General features: G+C 34.5%; 2 protein-coding genes across 3 annotated transcripts; one reads left to right on the forward strand and one right to left on the reverse strand.

The window, feature by feature from the left end:
• Nucleotides 1–820: 820 nt before the first annotated feature.
• On the forward strand, nt 821–18,722 carry LOC141344683 (uncharacterized). Of its 2 annotated transcripts, none has more exons than XM_073849565.1 (21): nt 821–999; nt 1,378–1,468; nt 5,297–5,362; nt 5,461–5,627; nt 5,712–5,878; nt 6,003–6,094; nt 7,203–7,373; nt 7,472–7,576; nt 8,969–9,208; nt 9,298–9,389; nt 9,481–9,663; nt 11,295–11,474; nt 11,562–11,660; nt 11,767–11,856; nt 13,753–13,867; nt 13,957–14,075; nt 14,156–14,269; nt 14,352–14,415; nt 14,508–14,601; nt 14,698–14,866; nt 18,017–18,722. In XM_073849565.1, the coding sequence occupies exons 1-21, from the start codon at nt 955–957 to the stop codon at nt 18,185–18,187; spliced, it is 2,634 nt and encodes an 877-aa protein (XP_073705666.1). In that variant the 5' UTR covers nt 821–954; the 3' UTR covers nt 18,188–18,722. The 2 variants fall into 2 exon arrangements, with proteins under 2 accessions (XP_073705666.1, XP_073705667.1); XM_073849566.1 differs by having other exon boundaries at nt 9,298–9,329; nt 9,451–9,663.
• Nucleotides 18,723–21,620: 2,898 nt separating this feature from the next.
• LOC141344302 (inositol monophosphatase 1-like) lies at nt 21,621–27,405 on the reverse strand. The gene is made up of 9 exons (XM_073849161.1): nt 27,200–27,405; nt 25,988–26,070; nt 25,771–25,904; nt 24,887–24,991; nt 23,761–23,806; nt 23,442–23,550; nt 23,240–23,348; nt 22,378–22,529; nt 21,621–22,047 (listed from the first exon to the last, which is right to left on the reverse strand). Exons 2-9 carry the CDS (start codon nt 26,048–26,050, stop codon nt 21,917–21,919), a joined length of 849 nt encoding a protein of 282 aa, XP_073705262.1. The 5' UTR covers nt 26,051–26,070; nt 27,200–27,405; the 3' UTR covers nt 21,621–21,916.
• Nucleotides 27,406–27,981: the final 576 nt, after the last annotated feature.

A 27,981-nucleotide genomic window follows, 5' to 3' on the forward strand; every position in this document is an offset into this window, starting at 1 on the left:
ACTGTTAAAAAACAACAACACAGTATTACAAATCAAGTGTATGTAAACTTTTGAACAGGGTCATTTTTATTTAACTATTATTTTCTCTTGCTGACTATATAATAATATCTTATTCAGGTCAGTACTAAATAATAAATAACATGCATTTTTTATTATTTTGGTAAAATAACATTTTGTAGATTCTGCAAGGTGTATATAAACTTTTGACTTAAACTGTATTCGTTGCACATTACATTGCAAACATATTCCAATGTGCATTTCCCCCCCTGCAACTAAATGTGGAATTTACTTTTCTTTATTTACTTTATAAAAAATGTGACATTTTGCACTCTATGTTTTATAGAGGGTTTTGTTTCTATTAGTGAAAAACAAAAGTTCGTTATTTAGCAAAAATCTACAAGACTTTCTACAATGACCCAGATAAATACAAAACCTATATTGACTCTTAACCGCTCAGTACTTCACAGTTCACTTGTTTTTTCTCTCTTTCTGTGAATTGGGATGCACCGCCAGTGCAGTGATGGAGAGATTCTATGTGTTATACTGACATCCAGCGGTACTGCAAAAATGGACGTTGTTTACGTCCATATTAGGCTCTACAATCAGGAATATCCTTTTAATATGTGCTTGACCTTCCCTCTATATCTGTGTCGTTCTCTAAAACACAAATTCACTTCGGCTGAAAAACAAATACTACTTGAAAAATAAATATTATACATAAGAGAAACTAAAAACAGCTAACTTCCTGCCACACTCAATATGGCAGACTACTGCAGCCGGATTTGAACTTTTAGTTTCAACGAGAACGTAGTGACGTTCATAGGCAAAAGAAACCAAAACTGGCTGAATGACATGTAAACTTAAGCGATGGAAGAAGCAACAGATATGATTTCCCTCTTATATTGTAAAATTACTTGACGCTGAATGCATGAGCAGTGCTCGTGCAGTTAGAGGATGTCGCGCGTTACAGCTGATCTGAAGTATCAAACACTTCTCGAGGTAGGTTTACTGTCAACACTAGCGAGGAAGCTATGGTTTACCAGACTGTAATTGTTCATTAGCTAATACGTTAATTACCGGTAGTGTATTAAGGATGACATACTGAACTACTTAATTTAGTATAGTTGTCCGGTCGGAAATCATGATAAAGTCCCTTATAAAATATGGGTTCTCCTTTCAGAATCTTCTGTCATTTTGTCGTTTACTTGTTTTCTTGTTTACTTTGTTTTTGGTAGTGGTGATTAATACCAGGTTGCCACAGTTTTGTTGTAAACACAATGGCTGTTATTGGTTGCCATGTTAAATTTGTCTTGTTTAGGTTGTGGTGCATCCGGATCTTCTTGTTTACTGATCACTATCTTTATATTTTCCTTATAGTGTAATTACTGTTACCCGGATGAGGTCCTTGATGACATCAAAGATGTGTCGACAGATTTCCCACACCTGCAGCTATATGTGGACTATTATCGTAAGTATATCTTTGAAAGCACACCAGGGCTCTGGCAACATATGTTTGTGAACCTGTAGTTAAATGGGTGTGTGGCTGTCATTTCACTCTATGGGAATTACAGGACAGGTTCACTTCCAGAATAAAAATGTCCTGATTTACTCACCCCCATGTCATTCAAGATACTCATGTCTTTCTTTATTCAGTCGCAAAGAAATTAAATTTTTTGAGGAAAGCATTCCAGGAATTTTCTCCATATAGACATTTTTCCTGAACGCGGAAGTCACGCCTGACTCTTAACCTGAAGAATGTTTTACATTTCCGGTCTCCAGAGTTGCTAGACAAATAAGCGTATATTCCGAGCTGTTAATCTAATGTTAAACCTATTAAAATGTTTTTAAAAAGCACATGGCTCTATAGCGCCATACCATTGCAATGTCGCAATGACCGTCATTTGTCAGTGCCTCACTCCTCAAAGTTTAATAAGTGTGTAAATGACACAAAACTGCCGACGTTAGCTACATTAAAAACAGATCGACGCTATTTGAATGGGTTCCTATGGAGACCGGAACAGAAGAGCATCTAATCTGACTCTAGAATTCGTAATGGCGGCGCTCATCGTTTACTCAGGAAAAAGGTCTATAATGTTCTTCAATGGTGGCCAATAGGGTTGGGAATCGAAAATCGATTCCGATTCTGGAATCGGATACTTAAGATAAAGAATCGGATACTTGTTATAATATTAAAATTTCGATTCCTCGTTTCGATTCCTGGTTGCATTTTTTTCATCTAGTGATCTGCCAGGACCTTCCGCGCGTGCAATCTGCCAGGACTTTACGTGGTAATGTAAACATCAGTCGAAAAGATGGATCACGGTAAGCGTTTAAAAGTGTGTCTACGCTTTGTAAAAACCGAAGACAAATCTACCGCTGCACGCAAACTTCATCTTAGAGATCTGCAAGGGACGGATTTTAGTCCTGCGCCCGCCCACTCCAGAAGGAATATATGTTATTTCGTCCCGCAAAAGCCCACATAAAAGTCACTTATACCCCCGCGGGAAGACAGGTATCTACTTTATCTCTTGGCTGCATGAAACAAACCCTCTCGGTAATGTAAAGGCAAAGATGACCAGAGTAATAGTAACGAACTCGCGCGTGCCTAATGTGTTCATTCTTGTATATCGGAGTCGTACATTAGGCACGCATAAGTCCGCTGTTGATTCACAAACTATTCATGCTTTCGGTGCTCTGCTCCATAGTATTTTTGCGTGAAATTTCAAAATATTTGCATAGTTTTCAAAATGAATGTCCTGTGAGTTTTTTTTAATGAATGCTTACCCATAGAGGTGGATCTTGTAAGGGTCAGTGGTGTTTAAGCACATATGAGCACCAGCATAAACAGATTTACAATGTATTTACTGTATTTTTCATTTATATGTTTATTTTATAATAAATACAAACAGTAGATATTCAGTCACTTAAGAAAGAGTACTCTGAAGTTGTGAAGAATGTCTGAATTAAATAATTTAGGTGCTTTAAATCTGTATGTGTGTATTCATGTTAAAAAGTTAGAGCAGAGGATTTTCTTTTAAATTCAAAAGTATAGCTTTAATTTAAAGTTTGTTTGATTTTTTTTTTTATAACATGCAGGAGAAAAATAAAAAGGCAAAACAAATGTTTAGGTTAATAAAAAAAGTTTCAAAAATAAACACTTTAGAGGAAATGTCAGGCATAGGGGGGCCTTGCAAAATTGACCCGAGAAGAAGGGGGCCCTGATATAAAAAAGGTTGAGAACCCCTGTAATAAAATAATATGTTGCAAGCTAGCACTGAAAATAAACATGTTTAATATATTAATGTTTGACTTTTGTGTTTGTTGTTTTTTTTTTTTTTTTACTAAATCAGAATCGAAACTGGGAATCGAAAAGAATCGGAATCGATAAGTGGAATCGGAATCGAAATCGATAAAATTCAAACGATACCCACCCCTAGTGGCCAACAGGTTGAAGGTCCATATTGCAGTTTCAGTGCAGCTTTAAAAGGCTCTACACAATCCCAGCCATGGAATAAAGGTCTTATCTGATGAAACGATTGGCCATTTTCTTAAAAAAATAAAAATGTATATAACCACAGTTGTTCATCTTGCACTAGCTCTGCGATGCGCATGTGTGTCTTCATCTTGGAAAAGTCACGCATGGTTAGTTCTTCATCTGTGTACTTCGGTTCAAAAAGGTAGGGTATAGCAAATCTCATTTTCTCCTCCAACTTCAAAATCATTCAACATTCAACAAATTTTTTTGTAAAGGGCGTTTGATTTCTTTGCACATTTGCTTTGTAAACACTGGGTTGGTACTTCCGCCTACATCATGTGTGCACGATTATGTAATGCTAATGCATTTGTGGTTAAAGTATATAAATTTTTATTTTTCTTTGAAGATGACCAATCGTTTTGCTAGATAAGACCCTTATTCCTCAACTGGGATCATGTAGAGCCCTTTGAAGCTGCACTGAAACTGCAACCTATTGGCCACCATTGAAGTCCACTATATGGAGAAAAATGTTTTCTCAAAAACCTTAGTTTCTTTTCGATTTAAGACAAAAGACATTAAAATCCTGGAGGGCTTGAGAGTGAGTAAATTACCAGGAAATTGTCATTCTGGAAGTGAAACCTCTCCTTTAATAGGAGCTAATTGGGAGCTAGTTGTCTTGATAACTAGGTCCAATTACAGAAATGTGTCTTTCCTCTAGCAGTGGTTTGTCTTAATATGTTTGTGAATTCTACACTGACACTTCAATATCATACATTTTTGCTATGACAGTGAACACAACAGAACCACAAGGAAAGTTTTAACCAAATTTCTTTATTGTCAGATCAGGGCAAGTTATCACATAGATTGATATTTAAAAAAAAATGTAAACAATGTAATAATCTAAAAAAAATTGTTTGCCAAAACATTAGTTTTATGTAACCTCTCTATGTTACCTTTTACATATTTGCTGTTCCATGAATTTCTTTGTGTTTCATAATTATATTTTGCTATATAAGGTCTATAATAGTCTACATAACCCACAATTGGTTTATTTTCCCCTAAGTAATGTTCAGTAGTATTCACTAAGTTGTGATGCTTTTTCAGGATTCTTTGATGAATAGAAAGTTCAAAAGAACAGCATTTATTTAAAATAGATTATTTGCTTATTTTTCAAATACTTTTATAAAATTATGAATGTCTCTACTGTCATTTGAGAATTTTAATGTGTCCTTGCTGATTAAAAGTATTTATTTATTTATGTTAATTTATTTTTTTAAGTCTTACTGACCCCAAACCTTTGAACTATAATGTAGTTATCATCATGGTTATCATTTTTGATACGAATGAGCCTTGTTTGTGCCTTTTTCAATGCAAAAATATGCCATTTTCTGTGTATGTGCAAGACTTTCAGTTCATTAGCTGCTGTAAGGAAATAACGAGAAGAATAGCAAAGCGCAGTAAACAGTAAAACTGTTTGTACTACAAACCAGTGTTTTCATAATTAAGATAATTCATTAAAAAATATATGGTAAGACACACCAGTTTGCAATATCAAGCAGCAACACAAGCTGTTTGTACAGCTAAAAATAACTGGAAGCAAATGACACCAGAAGCCAGACCCATTAGGTTTACAAATGGCCGCACCCACTCTTATGGAAAAAATAAAGTAGATGCTAAAATAGACTTTTAAAACTAAATGCACGCTAAGAAATATTCATATTCCATAAAAAATCGTTCAAAACAAGTGTAGACTTTTTGCTTACCTGTGCATATTTTCTTTCATGTGTATTTCCTGAGTTCAGCTCTCTTCTCTTTCTACAGTCTATCCCAACAATGATAAAAAGAAGTTGGTTTATTTGGGTGGCACCGTTCCTGTACCATATGAAGGTAACTGGTTTTAGTAGCTTTACTGTAACCTATAATTAATTCCAGTGTTTGTAATTGCTTTCCACTAACTGAAACTCATATATCATGTTGTTACAAAGGTGCTACGTACAACATTCCTGTTTGCATCTGGATCCATGAGACCCATCCCAAAAACCCACCCAGGTGTTTTGTCTGCCCTTCACCCTCCATGATCATCAATTCTAAAAGCAGCAATGTTGATGCCAATGGCCGCGTTCTTCTCCACTGTCTCAGCAACTGGAAGATTGTAAGTCAGTTAGTTATTACACATTTTCTTATTTGAAGTTATTCATTTATATATTTCATTTTGGATTCGAACGTTTGATTTCAGGGCTGGTCGAACTTGTCAATAGTTCTGGAAGAAATGATTGCTGCCTTTCAGCGTGAAACTCCTCTTTTTGCCACCTATCCAGTCAGAACCCCTCCGCTACATTCTCAAGGAAAACCCCTGCAGGCTGAACTGGTAGTTCAACCGAATCCTGTTTCATCCTATGGCAGGTCAGTGCTTGTTTGAGTTCAGTCATTCTTATCAAAAGTGTTTGAAACTAGTTTCTCAGTTTTGTAATGATCAGTGGATACTGATGTAATCTCCAGTCTTCTTTTTTGTTTGTTTGTGCTGCAGCTGGCCACATACAGGCAGCAGTTCAGTGCAAAAAATGTCAACAGCTCAACATGGAGCGTCCGTCTCATCTTTGCCTCAGCATGCCAACAACAGTAAAGATTGATTTTCTGCTGAATACTAGTCTTGCCTGAATTGTTCACTATTTCAGATTTTCAGTTTTATGAAAAATATTTTGTACTTTCTATATACCAGTTTTAATGTCGCTGAGATACTCATAGTTTTATGAATACTTTGAATTAGTTTTTATTTTTATGTTAGATTTAGTAATTTTGTTGTGTTTTTGTCATTTGATTATTTTTTTACATACACTACCAGTCAAAAGTTTTTTGGACAGTTACGATTTTCAGTGTTTTTTGTTCTGCTCACCAGTCCCAGAATTTTTAGCATCATTACTCCAGTCACATGATCCTTCAGAAATTATTCTAATATTTTGATTTTCTGTTCAAAAAACCGCAGCAAATAAACATTTATTATTATGTAGAATTTTTTTCAGTTTTTTTGATGAATAGAAAGTTCAGAAGAACAGCATTTATCTGAAATAGAATTTTTTTTGTAACATTATAAATGTCTTTTTGATCACTTTTGATCAATTTTAAATATCCATGCTAATCTTTGAATCTTTCTATCCATGAAAGAATCCTGAAAAAAAATGTTTTAATTATTGATAATAATAATAATAAATCAGCATATTAGAATGATTTTTGCCAATTTAGCTTTGATCACAGCAATAAATTACATTTTAAAATATATTTAAATATAAAGCAGTTATTTTAAATAGTAGAAATATTTCACAATATTACTGCTTTTGCTGTATTTTGGATCAAATAAATGCAGCCTTGATGAGCAGAAGAGACTTTATAAAAAAAAAACTTAAGGTACTTACTTAAAAAAAAAAAAAACTTCAACCTAAAATTTTAACTTAAACTTAAAACTTATACAATTTGACTGCTAGTGTATGTCAATGTCATTTTTATTTTAGTTTTAGTTATTTTAGTACATGTAGTTGAACTAAATGGATAAAAAGAAATATTGCCTTCGCAACTGGCTGAAATAAAATCAAATATATAAATCTGAAACCTGATCTTGGAAGCAAAAAACATGCTGATCTAATTTGTTGTTTAAATTTATTGGCTTAGTGCCATAAATTGTTTTAGACTTTTGTTTTCTATTCCTGGCTAACCATAAAGTTTCTTTTCCAAGGTCTACCCAAGAGTACAAAGTCCCAGATAAACCTGCATCAAGCCAGTGAAACAGAGATGAGCGGGGTAAGGAGATCATACACGCAAGAGCTGCTGGATTTCGGGATCACGTTTGGTGCGCAAGCTTTGGAGACCAACCACCAAACAAACCCATTTATTTCTCCTGCCTCAGGTAATATGTTTTTGGGTTTCTTAAAAATTATTCAACTGTAATATTTTAAAACACCCTTCATAAATATTTGAATTAATTAAGGATTATCTCTGCTTCAGCTCCCACCAGCAATGCTTCTAATGTTGATGACATAGACGACCTGTTCAAAAGCCTTCAATTACAACGAGTTGTCAACATGTACCAATTGAGCAACAGGGAGAAAGGTAAAAACACATAATTCAACATTGTTCTTAAGTCTCAATGAATGAAGTCATTTTTCTATACAAAAGCCTTGATCTTCCAAGCTTTATAATAGCAGTGAATGAGTTTTGAGATTTTGAAGTACAGTAAAGTGCATCCATCCATCATAAAAAAGTACTAAACAAAGGCTCCAGGGGGTTAAAGGCGTAGTCCACTTTCCGAATAAAAATTTACAGATAATGTACTCACCCCCTTGTCATCCAAGATGTTCATGTATTTCTTTCTTCAGTCGTAAAGAAATTATGTTTTTTGAGGAAAACATTTCAGGATTTCTCTCCATATAATGGACTTCTATGGTGCCCCCGAGTTTGAACTTCCAAAATGCACTTTAAATGCAGCTTTAAAGTGCTCTAAATGATCCCAGCTGAGGAATAAGGGTCTTATCTAGCAAAACGTTGGGTTATTTTCTAAAATACATTTATATACTTTTTAATCTCTACACAGAGTACACACAGAGCTAGACAAGACGAGCATTTGAGGTTAGATGGTATATAAATCTTAATTTTTTTTAGAAAATGGCCGATCGTTTTGCTAGATAAGACCCTTCTTTCCTCGCCTGTGATCGATTAGAGCCCTCTGAAGCTGCATTTTGGAAGTTCAAACTCGGGGGCACCGTAGAAGTCCAATATATGGAGAGAAATCCTGAAATGTTTTCCTCAAAAACATGATTTTTTACGACTTAAGACAGAAAGGCATGAACATCTTGGATGACAATGGGGTGAGTACATTATCTGTACATTTTTGTTCTGAAAGTGATCTTCTCCTTTAATAAAGGCCTTCTGAAGCAAATCAGTGCATCTGCATAAGAAAATATCTTTATTTAAAACTTTATAAACTGTAATCTATAGCTTCCACAGTCGTACATGCGTTCACGAGAGAGTGGCGTTCCAGCGGATGACATAGAATGTAGAATTGACGAATGCGGAAACACAGTGGACAACTTGCATACAACAGTTAGCAGAAGCTAGAGATTCTGGTTTATAAAGTTTTAAATATGGATTTTTTTTTTTTTCACAAATGCATCGCTTCGCTTCAGAAGGCCTTTATCAACACCCTAAAAATGTGTGGAGGACTTTTTATGATAGATGGATGCACTTTATTGGACTTCAAAACCTCAACACCCATTTGCTGCCCTAAAAAAAAATTGGAAGAGTCAGGACATTTTTTAATATAACTCTAATTGTATTTGTCTGAAAGAAGTCATATACAGGGTGGCTTCATGGTGAGTAAATCATGGGGTAATTTTCATTTTTGGGTGAACTATCCCTTTAAAAAGATTTTCTGGGGCCTCCGTTGAGTAAAATAGTGCATATGTTGTACTGAACTAAAACAGACTTTAATTTTTTTTCATGAAGATGTTTATAATGCTGAAGGAGCTTGGCAGGATTGTGGTGCTGGAGTTCAATCAGGCTTAGTGGACGACCGTCACAAGGTGGTGGTTAGCCAGCTTCCTGTGGGTGTCTCTCCCAGCAAGATGAAGAACAAGCTCACTATCTTCTTCCAGCGGAGGCAGAATGCAGGAGGAGAGGTTCTGGATGTCAAATACCCTGCAGCGCAGCCAGACCAGGCTTGGGTGCTCTTCAGACACTGGAGAGGTACTATGGGACATCACTGATAACCTCCACTAAACAAAAATGTACTATTTCAGTGAAATGTTTACTGTTCACTTTTGTGTTTTCTCCAGATGCAGAGCATGTTCTGAGGCAGCCTGACAGGGTGATTACCATTAATGAGCAGCAATTTCTTATTCAGCTGAAGAGGTTTGAGGACATGGAGGTAAGAGGAAGCCAAATCAGGATAGCCCTTCACCTATTTTTTACTCACTCATCTTGAACAGGATTGCACTACACAAAGAACATGCTGTCAGATCCCAGGTGGTGTTCAAGGTGAGAAAGCTGAGATGTTCAGGAGTCTCTTGAGTCTGGAGGGGTGCAGTTTCAGCTCCACAGATGTCCTGGAAGCAGTGCAGTCGTGCCGAGACCTCCCCTCTGCTCTGAAATATCTCTGCCATGATTGCCCTATATGCCAGGAGCAAGTATCCTTCAACAGGGTGAGAATAAATTAATTGTTTTCTTGACCTAAAAATATGCAGTCAAAAGTTTTCGAACAGTAAGATTTTAGTTTTTTTTTTTTTAAAGAAGTCTTTTCTGCTCACCAAGCCTGCAAGTACAGCAAAAACAGTACAATTTTCAAATAATTGTACTATTTAAAATAACTGTTTTCTATTTGAGTATATTTTAAAATTTATTCCTGTGATCAAAGCTAAATTTTCAGCATCATTACTCCAGTCTTCAGTGTCACGTGATCCTTCAGAAATCATTCTAATATGCTGATTTGCTGAAACATTTTTTATTATTAACAGTATTTAAAACATGGATTTACATTTAAACACAGGATTCTTTGATGAATAGAAAGATCCAAAGGTAAGCATTTATCTAATATAAAAAGCTTTTGTCATTATACACTATACCATTCAAAAGCTTGGAGTCTGTATAACTTTATTTGATAATTAATATTTTTATTTAGCAAGGATGCTTTAAATGAATCAAAAGTGATGATAAAGACATTTATAATTTTACAAAAGATTTTTTTTTAAATTCTGCTTAGCTGTTTTCAACATGATAATAATAAATGTTTATTGAGCAGCAAATCAGAATAATAGAATGATTTCTGAAAGATTATGTGACTAGAGTAATGATGCTAAAATTCAGCTTTGAAATCACAGGAATAAATGACATTTTAAAACATAGGCAAACAGAAAGCATTTATTTTAAATAGTAAAATATTTCATTTCATTTTACTGTTTTTGCTGTACTTTGGATGAAATAAATGCAGGCTTAGTGAACAGTAAGATTTATAAAAAATCTTACTGTTCAAAAACTTCTGACTGGTAGTGTACCTAACATTATTGTGCATTATATGATTTTTATTGATATTTTAATGATAATAATCAACAAACTACTGTTCAAAAGTTTGGGGTCCATAAGATATTTTTAACTTAAATTAACACTTTTATTTATCAAGGCAAGGGATGCATTAATTTGATCAAAACAGTAACAATAAAGATATTTATAATGTTACAAAAGATACACATTTTTAATCAATGCTGTTTTTGAACTTCTGTTAATCTAAGGATTCTTCAAAATATTTATTGTTAAAAATATTTTGTTTTATATTTAAAAAAAAAATGTTTCTTGAGCACCAAATCTGCATTTTAGAATGATTTCTGAAGGATCATGTTACACTGAAGACTGGTGTAATGATGCTGAAAATTTTGCTTTGCCATCACAGGAATAAATTGCACAGATATTTTAAATTGTAGTAATATTTAACAATAATAATTTAGTTTTACTGTATTTTTAATAGAATAAATGCAGCTTTTGTGATCATAAATTGATTGATTATAGATTATTATAGTATTTATTATTATAAGGTAATTAAATAATTATGATTAATGCATTTTTAGTACTTGTTCATTTCTCAGGGCCATTACATTTTATTTTATTTTGCATTGTATATTTTATATAAAACTCTATCTCTCCAATCCTAAGACATCACATCAGCCATCCTTATTGTTGAGTCCTGATTAGTTATGTCATATTATTTTACACATGTGGATAATACACAGCAGGCTATCTTTCAATCCTAAATGTTGCATCTGCTTCTCTTTTCTTTTTTCAGATGATCACCATGACACACTGCTGTTGTACATTCTGTGAGAGCTGTTTTAAGAAGTACTTCTCCTCTGTCATTAAGGAAAAGAATATAGTACATGCTGTTTGTCCCCTCTGTAATCTTCCCGATGTACAAAGAGGCCGCAGGGAGGAGTCTATGGAGTACTTCAGCCTACTCGACACACAGGTGTGGAGCTCCAAACATGCTTTTGTTAGCCCTTATGAAATTGAATATTGAATATATGACTAACTGTAAATCATTTTATATGTGTAGATCAGGTATTATCTGGACCCCCAGATCCATGAGCTCTTCCAGAGAAAGCTCAGAGACCAGGCACTGCAGGAAATGCCCAACTTCCGCTGGTGTGCACATGTAAGTTCTGTTATGCACAGATATTTATACAGTATCATTTCAGATCTAAACATGATAGCGATTTCTGTCTGTTTATATTTTTGTAAAGCCTTCTTTGTTTTTTTAGTGTTGCTTTGGGCTCCTTCATGAAGCAGACAGGCTGAGAATGGACTGCCCCAGCTGTGGGAAAAGCACATGCTTTCAATGTAAAAGGCCGGTAGGTTTTGCCTGTACAAACCACAATGCTTTGCATCATGTGCCTTAGTCTTTCAACCAAAATTTGTATCAGTCATGAAGCTGTAAACTTTGCAGGTATAACTTTAAAGGGATAGTTCACTTAAAAATGAAAATTCTGACATTAATTATTCACTCTCATGTTGTTCCAAACTCGTAAGACTTAGTTCATCTTCGGAACACAAATTAAAATATTTTTGATGAAATCCAAGAGCTTTCTGACCCTGCATAGACAGCAATGCAACTAAAACGTTCAAGGCCCAGAAAGGTAGTAAGGACATTATTAAAATAGTCCAGGGTTCAACTGTAATGTTATGAAGCTTCGAGGATACTTTTTGTGTGCAAAGAAAACAAAAATAATGACTTAATTTAACAATTTCTTCTCTTCCGTGTCAGTCCTCATTGCACGTTCAGGAAAGTACCATGATGCATACATTTGAGCTGGCGTTCTGATGTAGAACCTGGATACACTGTGCCTTGTTTACAAGCAGAGGAACATGCACACTGTACACTACCAGTCAAAAAAATTTTAACCGTAAGATTTTTAATGTTTTTTAGAGCAGTCTCTTCTGCTCACCTGCATGTCTTTAATCCAAAATACAACAACAGTAAAATGTTGATATATTTTTACTATTTAAAATAACTGTTTTCTATTTGAATATATTGTAATTTATTCCTGTGATTTCAAAGCTGAATTTTTGGTATCATTTATCCAGTCACGTGATCCTTCAGAAATCATTCTAATATGCTGATTTGCTGCTCAAAAACACATCTATTATTATTATTATGTTAAAAACAGCTGAGTAGAATTTTTTCAGGTTTCTTTGATGAATAGAATGTTCAAAAGAACAGCATTTATCTGAAATAAAAAAAATTGTAACATTATACACTTACTTACTTAATCATTACTTAATCATTACTTTTGATCAATTTAAAACATCCTTGCTAAATAAAAGTATTAATTTCTATAATTTCCTTTGCAAAGAAACAAATCTGACTTCAAGATTTTGAATGGTATTGTGTATAATGTTGCAAAAGCTTTTTATTTCAGACAAATGCTGATCTTTGGATCTTTCTATTCATCAAAGAATCCTAAAAATGTACTTGTACGTTTTAAATATTAATAATAGTAATAAAAAATGTTTCTTGAACAGCAAATCACTGAAGACTTCAGTGATGATGGTGAAAATTTTGTTTTGATATATTTTCAAATATATTCAAATAGAAAACAGTTATTTTAAATAGTAAAAATATTTAAAAATTCTACTGTTTTTGCTGTACTTTGGATCAAGTAAATGCAGGCTTGGTGAGCAGAAAAGTCTTCTTTAAAAAACATTTCAAATCATACTGTTCAAAAACTTTTGACTGGTAGTGTACAGAGAGAATGACTTGCAATTTCTTCCCAGCCTTACTTATATGAACCAGAATATTTCAAATTACGGTTGAACCACTTATGTAACATGGACTATTTTATCGATCTCCTTACTACCTTTCTGGGTCTTGAGTGTTTCAGTTGCGTTGCTGTCTATGGGAGAGTCAGAAAGCTCTCAGGTTTCATCAAAAATATCTTAATTTGTGTTCCCAAGATGAACAAAGGTCTTACGGGTTTGGAACAACATGAGGGTGAGTAATTAATGACAGAATTTTCATTCTTGGGTGAGCTAACCCTTTAAATTAAAGTGAATATTATTCTAGAAAAAATTTGAAACATACTAAACAAACATTCTAGAAATAAAATGCAGAATGTTGAGTTATTGAGTATGTTGGCCAGACAAGTAAACATCCGAACTAAGTAATTCTTACTGTTGAGCCCCTGCATTGTGGGTTACTTGTAATCTCATATTGATGGAGGCTGTTGTTCTGGATGTTTGTTGTCTAGTGGGCTCCACAGCATGAAGGAATCTCATGTGAGAAGTTCAAAGAATGGGAGCAACTCAACAGCCCCGAGTACCAAAACTCAAGGCTGGAGCAGCTCCTCAGCAGGAATAAAATAGGTAAAACAAAAACTCTTACTAAAGCTTCTTGGTTCAAAGTGTCTCATTGACACTTTCCAAGGTTGTAACGTTCTCCTTGCCCTTTTCAGACTGCCCAAAATGCAAATTTCGCTTCTTCCTGGCCAGAGGAGGCTGTTTGCATTTCAGATGCACTCAGTGCCAGCACGAATTCTGTGGAGGATGCAGTCAGCCTTTTAAACAAGGCTCTGTAAGTTTACTTCTCTGCAGTCATCATTATAGTTACCTCAGAGCTCTGTATCAATTAATGAGCATATGTTGTCCTCGCAGGCCTGTAATTTTTCTATCGAGTGCAGAGCTAAGGGGTTACATGCTCATCACCCTCGAAACTGCCTTTATCATCTGAGAGACTGGAGTGTCCAGAGACTACGGACCCTGCTTCAGGTAACAGACGTCTTTACTTTGATCTAGCCATTATACCCTACCATGGTTCAACTGGCTAAACGACTTTTATTTATCTTTTCAGCACTATGGGGTATCACATCCCCTCATGTTCAGCCCCAAAAATACAGCAGGGAGACACTCTAAAGGTATATCTATTTTTTGACATTACTCACCCGTCGTTCCAAAATCGTTAAGACCTTTGTTTATCCTCGGAACACAAATTATCTGTCTCTTATAGGTATTTGTGGTGTAATGGAGTTCCAAGAATCAGGAGCTGTCAAGGAGGAGCCATGTGGACGACCAGCTCTTCCAGAGTACAGTGGTTACTGCACGTAAGAAACGCTTGCTCTGATTATTCACTAAATGCATTCACTGAACTGTTCTTCCATAGATACAACAAACTCAAGAGATGTTATGCTCACTTTTAGGGTACATTATAAAGAGTTTCTGGTGGAGCTAATAAACAGCAATGCACTGGACCCTGTGGTACTGCTAGATGTTGCGGAACTGAGGGCAGAAATGGACCGCTGGAAAGTGCCAGTACCAGATAAACAACCTTCAGAACCAGATCAACGGTACGCGGACAGACTTCGGCAGGTTAGTGCACACTGACTTCAAATCATTCATTTTACTTCATTTACTGTCATTTGTGCACTGTATTGTTATTATCAAATCCTGTTATTTGAGATAACAACAGTTATTTTGGCCCATTAAATGCACAATTGAAAAGATTTTATACATTTGTAATTGTTTTAAGATTTAAAATGGGTCATTCCATGTCAATTCAACCAAATTTCAAAAACTTGATGAAAGCCAAAATATTACATGTCATGGATGAATATTTACTGAGTAATCCACTATTTTGTCAAAATGCTATTTTTCACCTGAGATTCAGAGCCTTCAGAAAGATGCCAGCATGGTAATGTTATCTTTAATTGTTTTGATAGAGGGAAACAATTTCAACATTATTTCTGCTTCAGACATTGTTCTTTAAATAAAATAAGTATCTGCAGTACACAGAGTGACCAACGTTTGGTTTTTGACCACTAAAAATCGATAATATTCAACAATCTGGACATCGAGTCTCATTGAGATCCCCATATCTCTGGGACTGAATGATGTAGAGCCTTGAAAATTAAGATTCTAAAAGAAAAGTGTATAAAGAACTAAAATCATATTGTGATATCTTTAATACTTCTTGAGTTATAGGCTCACTTTGAAAAAAGAATATTTATGGCACTCAGACAGGTATATTCAATGCAGTTGTCTTGATGGAAAGAAACAAGATCTCTAGTTTTAACATCATTTGTTCTTCAGACATTCCTCATTGAAAGAAAAGAAGTATCATATTTTTGCAAACTGATCCACATTTGGTTGTTGACCACTGAATATGTGCAAATTTTAACGCTTTACCCGGGAGCCATATTAAAATTCCAATATCTCTGGTACTAATTCTCATAGGGCAATAAAAATAAAGATGCCAAACAGAAAGTTAGTTAAGACACATTATCTAAAAGGGCATTAAAATATCTTTATTACTTCTTGAGTTACAGGCATGCAAACTTTGGAGAAAAACTTGAAAAGTGCTGTTTCCCCATTTTTGAATGGTCACCATTGGCACATAGTGCAACTAAGAATTGCTTGTCAACAGATTTTACTAATAGAACTACCAATCTCTGTGTTAAAATAAGATAATGATGCTGCCATCTTTCTGAAGTCATTTTTATCCCCCTGTAACTTGACTCTGAATCTAAGGTAAAATTGCCTTTTAACCTCCCTCTACAAAATAGTGCATTATTCAGTAAATATTCATCCATGACACTTATTATTTTGGCTTTCATCACTATACATTTTAATCTTTCCCCATTAGCAAAATAAAAAAACATTAGCAAAATAAAAAATTTGACAAGGGAAGTTTTTGAAATTTGCTTGATTTGACACGGAATGACGGAAAAAAAAAATTGTGACGAAAGATATACATGTATAGTAGTGAAAGCCAAAATATTACACTTCATGGATGAATATTTACTGAATAATCCACTAATTGGTCAAAATGCCAATTTTGATTAGATTAAGAGCCTGTTTACAAGGGTGTAAAAATGACTTCAGAAAGATGGCAGCATCATAATGTTATTTTTACACAGAGATTGGTAGGTCTGTTAGTAAAATCTATTGACTTTAGCGATCTTTTTTGCATTTTGTGCCAATGGTGATCATTCAAAAATGGGGAAACAACACTTTTCAAGTTTTTACTCCAAAGTTTGCATGTCTTTAACTCAGGAAGTATTAAAGCTATCTTAATACTCTTATAGATATTGGGTCTTAACAAACTTTACTTTTGGCATCTTCATTTTTAATTAATTCCAGAGATACTGCAATCTCAGTATGGCCCCATGAGTAAAGCTTTCAATTGTACACAATTGGTCAAAAACGGCCACCGGCACAAGGCCATGGGAACCAGATGAGTCCTTCCCAATTTGACTTTGTTGCAATATGGAACTCTTGCATTATTATTGACATTTTATTTTATTATTTTAATACTGTAAGGTTGCTTTGACACAACTTGTATTGTAAAAAGCGCTGTATAAATAATCTTGACTTAAAAACCAAATGTGGGTCACTTTGCAAAAATATAAAACTTCTTTTATTTAAAGAGGAATGTCAAATGTTGAAACTAGAAATGTATGTTGCTTTCTTCTGTCAAGACAACTACATTGAACATGCATACCTGTCCGAGTGCCATAAGCATTCTTTTTCCAAAGTTTGCATGCCTGTAACTCAAGAAGTATTAAAGATATTGCAATATGATTTTTAGATTCTGGTTCTTAATAAACTTTACTTTTGGAATCTGCATTTTCAAGGCCCTACAACATTCAGTCCCAGATATATGGGGACCTCAAAGAGGCCACATGTCCAGATTGTTGAATTACCCATTTTCAGTGGTTGAAAACCAAATGTTGGTCACTTTGCACACAGCTAATGCTTATTGTATTTAAAGCAGACTGTCTAAAGTATAAATAATGTTGAAACTAGAAATGTACTGAAATGGTCAGGCACATATTCATAAGATTCTATATTTGAATCAGTTTCAGGTATATTTGGAGGAGGGACTTTAATAGCTTCTTAAACTACCAAGAGTTAAAACAAGCAGTATTGTAAAATGTTTGAAACAAATCACAGGCCTCATAGGGAAAAGCGACTGCTTTCGCCACACAATGCATTCACATCAATTAAGCAAGATTTACCCCACCTGGTTGCAGAGTTACAGACATGCAAACTTTTTGGAATGGTCACTATTGGCACCTGGCTTACTACCTACCAATCCCTGTGTAAAAATAACATTATGATGCTGCTATCTTTCTAAAGTCTTGTAATTTGGCTCTGATTCTCAGGTGAAAATTGCCATTTTTACCCCCTCTCCAAAATAGTGGATTGCTCAGTAAATCTTTATCCATGACCATGACATGTAACGTTTTGTCTTTCATCACTATAAATGTTTATCTTTTTTCAAAAAAAAAATTAGCAAAATCAAAAATTTGAGCCAGGGACCTCTGAATTTGAGCAACACAGAATGACCCAAATATTATTCTACCTAGCAGTATTTGTTTTACAATCAATCAATCAAATCAATGCAATCATACATAGAATACATATAGATGAAACTGAAATGATGTGTATGACAATTAAGTCAGTAAATTTGATGGTTTTGAGTGCCCTTTCTCAAATAAAGGGTTGTATCCTTTTTAGATCTTAAAAGAGAGGGTTAGGCTGACCAGCGGTGCAGCTTCTGGATTGAGGGCAGCTGCTCCTCCCACACCTTCCCCCTCTTCTCCTCCTGCGGCTGGAGCTCCATGGTACTCCATCCTGAGCCGGGCCGTTCCTGAGGACTCCCAGCAACTCCTGCTGCTGACCGATTGAAGAGCATATCAGAACACATAGACTTTATATGCAGTTCCGTTGTCACTATTAATATAACCAGAGTGATAAATCTGGTCCAGCCAAATAGTTTTTCAGTACATTATTATGAAGAAAAGAAAGTCTTTCTTACCACTACACAATTTTAATGTCATGCCGGAGGGAAATTATGCTTAAGAATGAGCAGAGCAACCAGCAATGATGCAGGACTTTTATCCGTTTTTACAATATGAGTACTGAAGTTTCTGTATCATACTTAATATAGTCACTACTTCTGTTAAAGCTTATGGCTTTCAAAACTACTCCAGTTCTCTAATTGTTGGCAGTGAGGATCTACTCGTACTTGTTCTAACTGTTTTATATTAATTGTGTATTAAATCAGCTTTATACAGTATATGCATTATACTGAGCACAAGTTTGCACTTTTGGCTTGTGAAATGGGTGTAAGCATGATCCATAGGAGGTGTGAGAGGTTATGTGTTCCTGATATGATTATTTTACTGTGTGAATAACTGTGAATATAAAACATTTATTTTCTCACAGTCTAATTTTTTTGTGTTTACGAAATACTATAGTAGTTAACACCTAGCCTGACAAGTTTTTTGACAATATTTTCAGCCGCCAGGAATAGTTTTGCTTTTATTTTGTATTTCAAGTTATTTGGCTGAGCATTGTAACTGGCATTAGGACTGCTTACTTTTTGAATATCTCTGTTAGTGTTTTAGGCGCTCCAGATAGCAGCGCTTACTGCAGGTTACATTGTTATGCAGGTAGGTGTGAGCAAGGGTAGATAGGTTTTCACAACAAAACCCGCACAATTACTACTTATAACTAGCCCAATGGTGTTTCAAGGGGCGTCCCTGGTAAATTTGCATTCCAGGGGATAAATATGAAGTTATTGGAGTCGCTTCAACTTGTGGCAACAGTGTTGCCAAACCAAGTTTTCCTGCAGAATTGGGCTACTTTCACATTGTTGCCGCGGGTTGTTTTTAATGTCCGCGATCCCAGAAATGTGATATTTAGCTCATGGAATGTGAATTTTACCAGGAGAACCCCACCAAAAAGCAGGTATATGCAATTTTTACTGGGAGACAACCTCCGAAACGTGATTGAGCTAGTTTTGGATTAGTTCTGAGTAGGAATTAAATGGGTTCTGCTGTGAAAACATGGCAACCCTGAGTGATTCATTCAGTGTGGTATTGAAAATTAGTGTTAATTTAACACAGCAACTTTTTCCAAAAAAGTGTTTATCGACAAATCCAGTGACTTCTTGGACAAACCTTATCTAGTGTCAGAGACTCACCTGAGCTACGACCATGTTTTATACCCTAAATCACAGTGTAAGCGATTTATCTATTGTCTTTATCTAGTGTATACAGGGATTTTGTCAAACGACTTCTCAATTAGAAATCAGGATTTTAGTGCAGAGCAGCAGCTTGGAAGTGACAGCTGGTTTATTGGGTATTTGGCTGTATAAATACAGTAGCATATGTGAGCAAAGGAGAGAAGGAAACAAAAATGTAAAGAGCTGACACTAGGCTGTAACATAGACAATTACAAAAATTTGCTTAATTTTACAACTTAATTACAAATTAAAGTACATCATAGGAACACTCATTTTTTATAGAACAATATAAAGCATTTTTACACAACGAATGGTGTACACTTCATTCTCAGATTAAAAATGAAATGTAATAGCCTATTTTATTATAGATTTTCATATTTTAAATGAATAGATTTTCATATTTAGAGTAAAAATCTACACATAAACAGCATTTGAAGATTAATAAATGATAGGTAAAAACGTTTAAAATACAATGTTATTTTAATCTTTATATAACGAAAAAGTAGTCTAGTAGAAAAATGTAGCCTAATTGTAATGTTAGCTTTAATAAAAATTCAACCCCTGAGACATAAAATTCTGAACACCCTATTTCATGGAAATGTACCTGAGATTAATGGGTTTAAATAGCTGCTCAGCCTCATCATATCTAACACTTAAAGTCCCCCTGAAATCAAAATTAAAGTTTTTTGGCTTTTAGTATGAATATATTAGCCTTAAGATTATCTATGAGCTAGTGTGCTTCAAAACAACGACAAAATTCGCGTTTACAAGATATGGGCATTCAAAACTTACAGTCTCGTCACTTCCGCCAATATGAATCAACGATTTTGATGATATCACCGTGCACTTCAGTTTCTCATCAAACGTTCTGACCAATCAAATGCTCTCTAGAGTCCGTATTGTCCCGCCCCTACACAGAGACGCAATACACGGAGCAGATCATATGCGCTCATATGTGCGATCGGCATGTATTATACTACACAGCCTCAGCATGATTATGATCACTATTTTATTTTAGCAGGAGTTTCATATTGAATCTATGGGGTAATTTTATTAGTCTGTGGCTGTCATAAGCTACAAATGCGGCTTTATCCAGCTTAACGGCTCTGGCCCGAGCAGATATAAATGGTACGCTATTGGCTATTCAAAATAAGTGGGCGGGGCTGGGCGATATGTTTTTGTTTCAGTCAGAGCCATATAAAAAGGAACGTCATACGTAAATTAGCATATTTATGACGTCATTACGTTACGGTATCTTCACTAAAGATTAAAAACTTAAAGGTCCACTGAAGTGACTTGAAACACGCAGCCTTATTCTATGTGGTGACGTGCTTTTAACTGAAACCAGAGCCATATAAAATTTTATATTAAAAACGTATATATATGGCTCTGGTTTCAGTTAAAAGCACGTCACCACATAGAATAAGGCTGCGTGTTTCAAGGCACTTCAGTGGACCTTTAAGTTTTTAATCTTTAGTGAAGATACCATAACGTAATGACGTCATAAATATGCTAATTTACGTATGACGTTCTCTAGCAACATTTAGCGACTTTTCAAGCAGGCTTCAGTTATTTTTGTTGAAAATTTGGCGACAGTTGACATTGTTCGTTCGCAGAGCAAAAATATACAAATTTGTCTCTTAGATGTAAGTTATTCATTATTAACTTCTTGTTTATTGAACTTGTGTACATTATTACACCATTAAAGTAGTTTATCCACTTTATTATTTTACCGTAAGAGTGGGTGCGGCCATTTGTAAATTTGATGGGTCTGTCTTCCAGTCTCATCCGTATCCAGATATTTTTAGCTGTACAAAACAATTTGTTTTGCTGCTTGATATTGCAAACTGGTGTCTTATATTATTTTAATGTGTTACTTTATTATGAACACACTAGTTTGTAATGCAGTTTTACCATTTGCTGCATGTTGTTGTTATTCTTTTTGTTATTTTCCAATAATGGCTAATCGTCTCACACATAGGCTTATTTCCATGTTGAAGAACAAGGTGGATTGAGAAAAAGGTGGGAACAGTTGGCATTGTTTGAAAGTATTTCATTCAGCAGAGCAAAAATAGACATCTGTATCTCAGATTTAAGTTACTTATTAACTTCATGTTTATTGAACTTGTGTATATTACTGATAAAATTATTACATTTATATAGCAATGAACATTGACTTTCAGTAAACTGACACAGGAAAATGTTTGTATTTTGTAATTTATCTTTTTACGTAGCTTTAAACATAACTATAATACATTTTTCAACATTGTGAGATGGAAATCATTTACACAACATAAAAGATGACAGAAATTTAACATTGATACATTATTTCAAAGTACTCATGTACCAAACTTCAACAGCACAGGAGCTTTTCTTCAAAACATGGTTTATTCGATAGGGTTTACAGGTGCATCATCTCTAACAGCTGAAAATGCCTCAATCTCTTTAACGATTCTTTCTCCAATTATGTTGTTATTAGCTGCTAAAACTCTTCTAGACATCAGATCCATCGGGCCACCTGAAGACATTTTTTGGAAAAAAAAAAAAAAAACTCATATTGAAAGATTTTAAAATGACATTGTTTGGAAAAACAAACCACTGACAAACTGAGAATAAAATATAAATATTAGATTAAAAAAAAACTAAAATGATAAATGTTGACAACTGTAAAGTGAAGTACTAACATTACTAAAACTAATAATAACCATTAACTGAAATAAATGAATGCTATAAAAATGACATTACTAAAACTTAAAATTCACATATATAAAAATAAAAGCTAACTAATTCTAAAATAACATATTTAAAATGTGATTTAACAACTTAAACTCAAAAGAGCTCTCTTTACCTTCAACATCCATGAGAACTCCTCCTGCCTCTGAGACTATGACTGCCGCAGCCGCCACATCCCAACAATGAATCCCAATCTCATAATAGGCCTCGACACAACCAGATGCTACCAAGCACATGTTGATGGCAGCAGATCCAACACCGCGTATCCTTAAAAGGAAAATTAAATTAATATTCATGAGAAATTTGTTGATGCACAGTACAGTATAATTGTAAAGTACAGTTGAGGTCAAAATGTTAATTATTTTACCAAATAAGAGGGATTATACAAAATGCATGTTATTTTTAATTTAGTACTGACCTGAATAAGATATTTCACATAAAATATGTTTACATGTAGTTCACAAGAGAAAACAATAGTTGAATTTATTAAAAAAATGACCATGTCCAAAAGTTTACTTGATTCTTAATACTGTGTTACCTGACTGATTCACAGCTGTGTTTTTTGTTTACTGATAGTTGTTCATCAGTCCCTTGTTTGTCCTGAACAGTTAAACTGCCAGCTGTTCTTCAGAAAAATCCATCAGGTTTTTCAACATTTTTGTGTATTTGAATCCTTTCCAACAATGACTTTATGATTTTGAAGTAAGAATCAATTTATTAAGAATCAAGCGTATGTAAACTTTTGAACGGGGTCATACCTTGTGGACGATATGGAAAGTCTTTTATGTGAAATATCTTATTCAGCTCAGTACTAAATAAAAATAACATGCATTTTGTATGATCCCTCTTATTTTGGTAAAACTTTGCAGACTCTGCAAGGTGTATGTAAACTTTTGACCTCAACTGTAATTATTACATTTAAGGGCAAATCTGTTCCAGTGAGGCTGTGTGTGGATTTGAAGAAACCAGGCACATACCCATGAACGGGAAGGCATAAGATTTTCCTCATGCTTGTGAAAATCTTATCAACGGCATCAGGATCTCTATTAGAGCCAAACTCTGTAGCGATGATTGACTGGTTAATCTCTGTTAATGATGTGGAAACAATTGCAGAGAATTAAGATGATTGCAAACAAACACGGAATTCAACTAGATCAGCATGCTCCAAAGAACAGTTACCTTTTTGGGCCGACACTTGTAGCGGCTGCCCATTGCAAAATGCCCCCTTCCCTTTTCGAGCTGTGTACATCTTGTCTTCTATGCAGCTGTAAACCACACCAAACTCTAACTACAACAGAAGAATGATGAGTCTGACAGATGCGCTTTCCACTGGATGAACCTTCAGCCTTCCAAAGGCATGATAAATGAGCAAGAAAACAAAGTGGGAGCAGAGCAGCAGTTTCTGATTTAATCTCACCACAAAAAGATCTATCACCAGTGCTGTCACTCTGTTATTCTAAAATTAAAGGGAGTGCATTTGAAAGCAAATGATGCTTACCAATTTGTTGACAGCAAAGCCAATGGATATAGCAACAAATGGATATCTGGACAAAGAAAAGCATATTTATTTTGTATTGCTCATTCTAGAAGAGTGAAAAGTCTCAAAGTATGAAAGCCAAACATTCCTGACATTAGCTAGTGGAGGTAAAAAAAAAAAAACGGAGACAACACTGAATATCTAGGGTTTAAAATCCCATTTGTGAGTGGTGGCCAAAATTAATAGAACCCTATTATTTTCACCAGCTAAAAATGGTTTTAAGTCAGTTATTTCTATCTTTTGCTGTAGTGTGTGAGTAGGAAACATCAGATTACATTTCCAGACATTCATTTTGCCATTAATTGTAATAATCCAGTGAGATTTTTGTTTGCACAAGGATTCTGACAACAGCCAGTGCTCCACACAGAGATCTGATCTCATCATCATCCAGTCTGTCTGGAATGACATGAAGAAACAGAACAAACTGAGACGGACTAAATCCAGAGGAACTGTGGCAGCATCTCCAAGATGCTTCTAGAAACCTACCAGCAAAGCTACAGTACTGTTAAAAATGCTGTAAAATGAGGATGCTTTCAAAAAATAATATCATAAATAGATGTTCTATATCAATTAACTTCTATTAACTAAATTAAATTAACATTTGATGTGACCATCCTTTGCTTTTAAAGCAGCTTTTGCCCAAGGTGCACTTGCGCATAGTATTTCAGGTAGCTTTGCAGGTAGACAATTTATTCTGTTTCTTCATGTCATTCCAGACAGACTGGATGATGATGAGATCAGATCTCTGTGTCGAGCACTGGCTGTCAGACTCCTTGTGCAAACAAAAATCTCACTGGATTATTACAATTAATGGCAAAATGAACGTTTGGAAAGGTAAACTGACATTTCCTACTGACTACAGCAAAACATAGAAATAACTGACCTAAATCATTTTTAGCAGGTGAAAATATTAGTGTTCTAATAATTTTGGCCACCACTGTATTTATAATTGATATATAAATAATAAAATGCTGATAATATAATTTGTAGTTTAAATTATTTAAATATTACACTATACTAAATAGTTTTAATAATTTCATTTGACCAGTTTTTGTTTTTTTCTTCAGTAAATTTTTTTTTTAATTACCCATGCACAAAGTTAGTGGTCCCATCCACAGGGTCAACAATCCATGTTGGGTTTTCAGTCAAAACACAAGGTTCTCCTGCAGCCACTGACTCTTCACCAATGAAACTGAAACAAAGAGGAGCAGAGACCTTCTATTCTCTTTACTTCAGATCCAATATGCTCTATCTAGGAACTTATACAGAATTTATATGAACTAAAGTATTCCAAGATTTTCTTATCTTTCATTCTTCAGTCGAAAAGAAATTCAGTTTTTTGAGGAAAACATTCCAGGTTTTTTCTCCATATATTGGACTTCAATGGTGGTAAACAGGTTGAAGGTCCAAATTGCAGTTTCAATGCAGCTCCACACAATCCCAGCTGAGGAATAAGGGTCTTATCTAGCAAACCGATCTGTCACTTTCTAAGAAAAATACAAATTGATGTACTTTTTAACCCCAAATTCTTGTCTTGTTAAAGGAGAAAAAAGTGTTTCGCCCTACCCTACCTTTTTGTGCCAAAGTACATATGTGAAGAACTGACCTTTCCAACATGAATACATATTGTGTCAAGTCACAAGACAAGCATTTGTGGGTGAAAAATATATAATTTATTTTGAAGAAGAAGAAAATGGCCAATTGTTTCGCTAGATAAGACCCTTATTCCTCAACTGGGATCGTGCAGAGCCCTTTGAAGCTGCATTGAAGCTGCAATTTGAACCTTCAACCAATTGGCCCCCATTGAAGTCCACTATACAGAGAAGAATCCTAGAATGTTTTCCTCAAAAACCTTAATTTCTTTGCGACCAAGTTAACATGCGTATTGTAATGTTCTAATTTTATGTACATAAGGTCTAAAAGAAGGTTTAAAGCTTTTCTGACACTATGTTAGTATGAAGGACTCAATACCTGTGATCAGGAAACCTTTCTTTCACTGACGTAATAATAAGTTGCTCCACATTCTGATCTGTTTTAGTGACCAAGTCAACAGAGGAGCTTTTGCACATGATCTTCAGGTCGTTCTGCAAAGCGTCCCTCACGATCTGAAGACAACAGAGGTGAAAAAGTTTCAGTAAAAATGACCTTAAATTACAAAATCTATTTTTAAAGAATGATGCTATTTCACCTCTCCTGCTTTCCTGGCCAAAGTCACAGCATGGTCCATGGCCTCCTGCCAAAGGTCGGGCATTGTGCCTTTATGTAAGGATCCTTTTTGATTAGACATAAAAACACGTATTTATTTATTCCTATCTATATCAGACAGCAGCTACAGGAACGCTACAGTGTAAATTGATTCAGGAGTCCCACTTGATAAAAGCTATGACTAAAGCTTATTTTATTGGAGGAGACAGTTTATGTTTCTGATTAAATACATTTTTTTACCACATTCCTAGCAGTTCCTTAATCCCTGCACACACTCCTTATATAATGTTCTTTCTAAAAAATAGGCCTCCAACTGGGTCTCCAGCTTTCTGTAAAGAACCTGCTGTTAAACCTGAATGATTTGTCATATTATTATCTAATAAAAATATGCTATCTGTCTTTAATTTAAGAATTATTAAAAATTCCATTTCTAAAATGTGACCCTGGACCACAAAACTAGTTGTAATTACACGGGTATATTTGTAGCAATAGCAAAAATATGTATGGGTCAAAATTATCGATTTTTCTTTTCATGCCAAAAATCACTAGGATGTTAAGTAAAGATCATGTTCCATGAAGATATTTTGTACATTTCCTACCGTAAATATAGCAATACTTATTTTTTTTATTAGTAATATGCATTGCTAAGAACTTCATTTGGACAACTTTAAAGGCGATTTTCTCAATATTTAGATTTTTTGCACCCTCAGATTCCTGATTTTCAAATAGTTGTATCTCAGCCAAATATGGTCCTATCCTAAAAACACTTTACTCTGTTTAAAATATCAGTTTGGAAATTAAATAATAGCTTTAATAATTAAATGAACTTTAAAAAAAAAAATCAACACCTGAAACATGAAATTGTAACTAATGTGCTTAAATCAGCTGGCAACAGGAAACCCAGTCATATAACGGTATTAAAGCATTTGAAGTATTTTATAGTCCATGAACTACATGTCTAAGCTACGTATTTTAATACGTGTTCATTGCAAATAACTTATGATACATGATAGATGAACTAATCTTTAGTGAAGATACCCTGCAAATATGCGTCCTTTCATTACTTGACCATTAATAGGAACGACAAATCTATAAAAATAGACGCAAACCAAGCAGTATGAGCTGTTCACATATGTAATAACATTTTAAACATGTTCAACTTCAACAAAAAATAATAAGAACACAAAAGTCCTACCAATGACCGGCGAAATGAAGACAAACTGTAAGATTGTTGGATTTCCGGGTTCTTGGAGGAGGACCAGACGAGATTAACCCTAAAACATCTGGCTATTTTTAGAAAACGAACTTAGCAATTAGTAGAAAGAAATATACCACTGTGGCTTTTATATAGATAATAAATACTATACATTTTAATGTGCTGTTTAGCACCTACAAGTTTTTAATACTTGTTTTTTCTACAATTGTGCCGCGCATGCGCAGTATGAACTTTCAGCATCCCGGTGTCAAAATAAAAGTTCAGTCCACAGATTTTTTTTTTTTTATACACAGATTAATCACAGTAAATAAAACCGAATGAGATTTTTTTTTGCATGTGTGACCCTTGACCACAAAACCAATCTAAAGCAGCGCGGGTATATTTATAGCAAAAGCCAAAAATACATTGTATGGGTCAAAATGATCGATTTTTCTTGCCAAAAATCATTAGGATATTAAGTAAAGATCATGTTCCGTTTAGATATTCTGTAAATTTCCTACCATAAATATATGAAAATACATTTTGAATTAGTAATATGCTTTGCTAAGAACTTAATTTGGACAACTTTAAAGACGATTTTCTCAATATTTAGATTTTTTGCACCCTCAGATTAAATTTTCAAATAGTAGTATCTCGACCAAATACTGTTCTGTCCTAACAAACCATACATCAATGGAAAACTTATTTATTCACTTTCATATAAATCTCAATCTAAAAAAAAAAAATACCATTATGACTGGTTGTGTGGTCCATGGTCACAT

The sequence above is a fragment of the Garra rufa genome, chromosome 10, assembly GCF_049309525.1.
Source record: "Garra rufa chromosome 10, GarRuf1.0, whole genome shotgun sequence".
Classification (NCBI taxonomy): domain Eukaryota; kingdom Metazoa; phylum Chordata; class Actinopteri; order Cypriniformes; family Cyprinidae; genus Garra; species Garra rufa.

What these genes read in the sequence shown, in the direction of transcription:
- LOC141344683 (XM_073849565.1), top strand. Translation starts at nt 955, where the DNA reads ATGTCGCGCGTTACAGCTGATCTGAAGTATCAAACACTTCTCGAG. An exon ending in CGTTCCTGTACCATATGAAG is followed by an intron (nt 5,363 to 5,460) that starts GTAACTGGTTTT and finishes GTTGTTACAAAG; the next exon opens with GTGCTACGTACAACATTCCT. An exon ending in AGAGGTTTGAGGACATGGAG is followed by an intron (nt 9,390 to 9,480) that starts GTAAGAGGAAGC and finishes ACATGCTGTCAG; the next exon opens with ATCCCAGGTGGTGTTCAAGG.
- LOC141344302 (XM_073849161.1), bottom strand. Translation starts at nt 26,050, where the DNA reads ATGCCCGACCTTTGGCAGGAGGCCATGGACCATGCTGTGACTTTGGCC. An exon ending in TGGCCAGGAAAGCAGGAGAG is followed by an intron (nt 25,905 to 25,987) that starts GTGAAATAGCAT and finishes TGTTGTCTTCAG; the next exon opens with ATCGTGAGGGACGCTTTGCA. An exon ending in ACAAGTGTCGGCCCAAAAAG is followed by an intron (nt 23,349 to 23,441) that starts GTAACTGTTCTT and finishes CATCATTAACAG; the next exon opens with AGATTAACCAGTCAATCATC.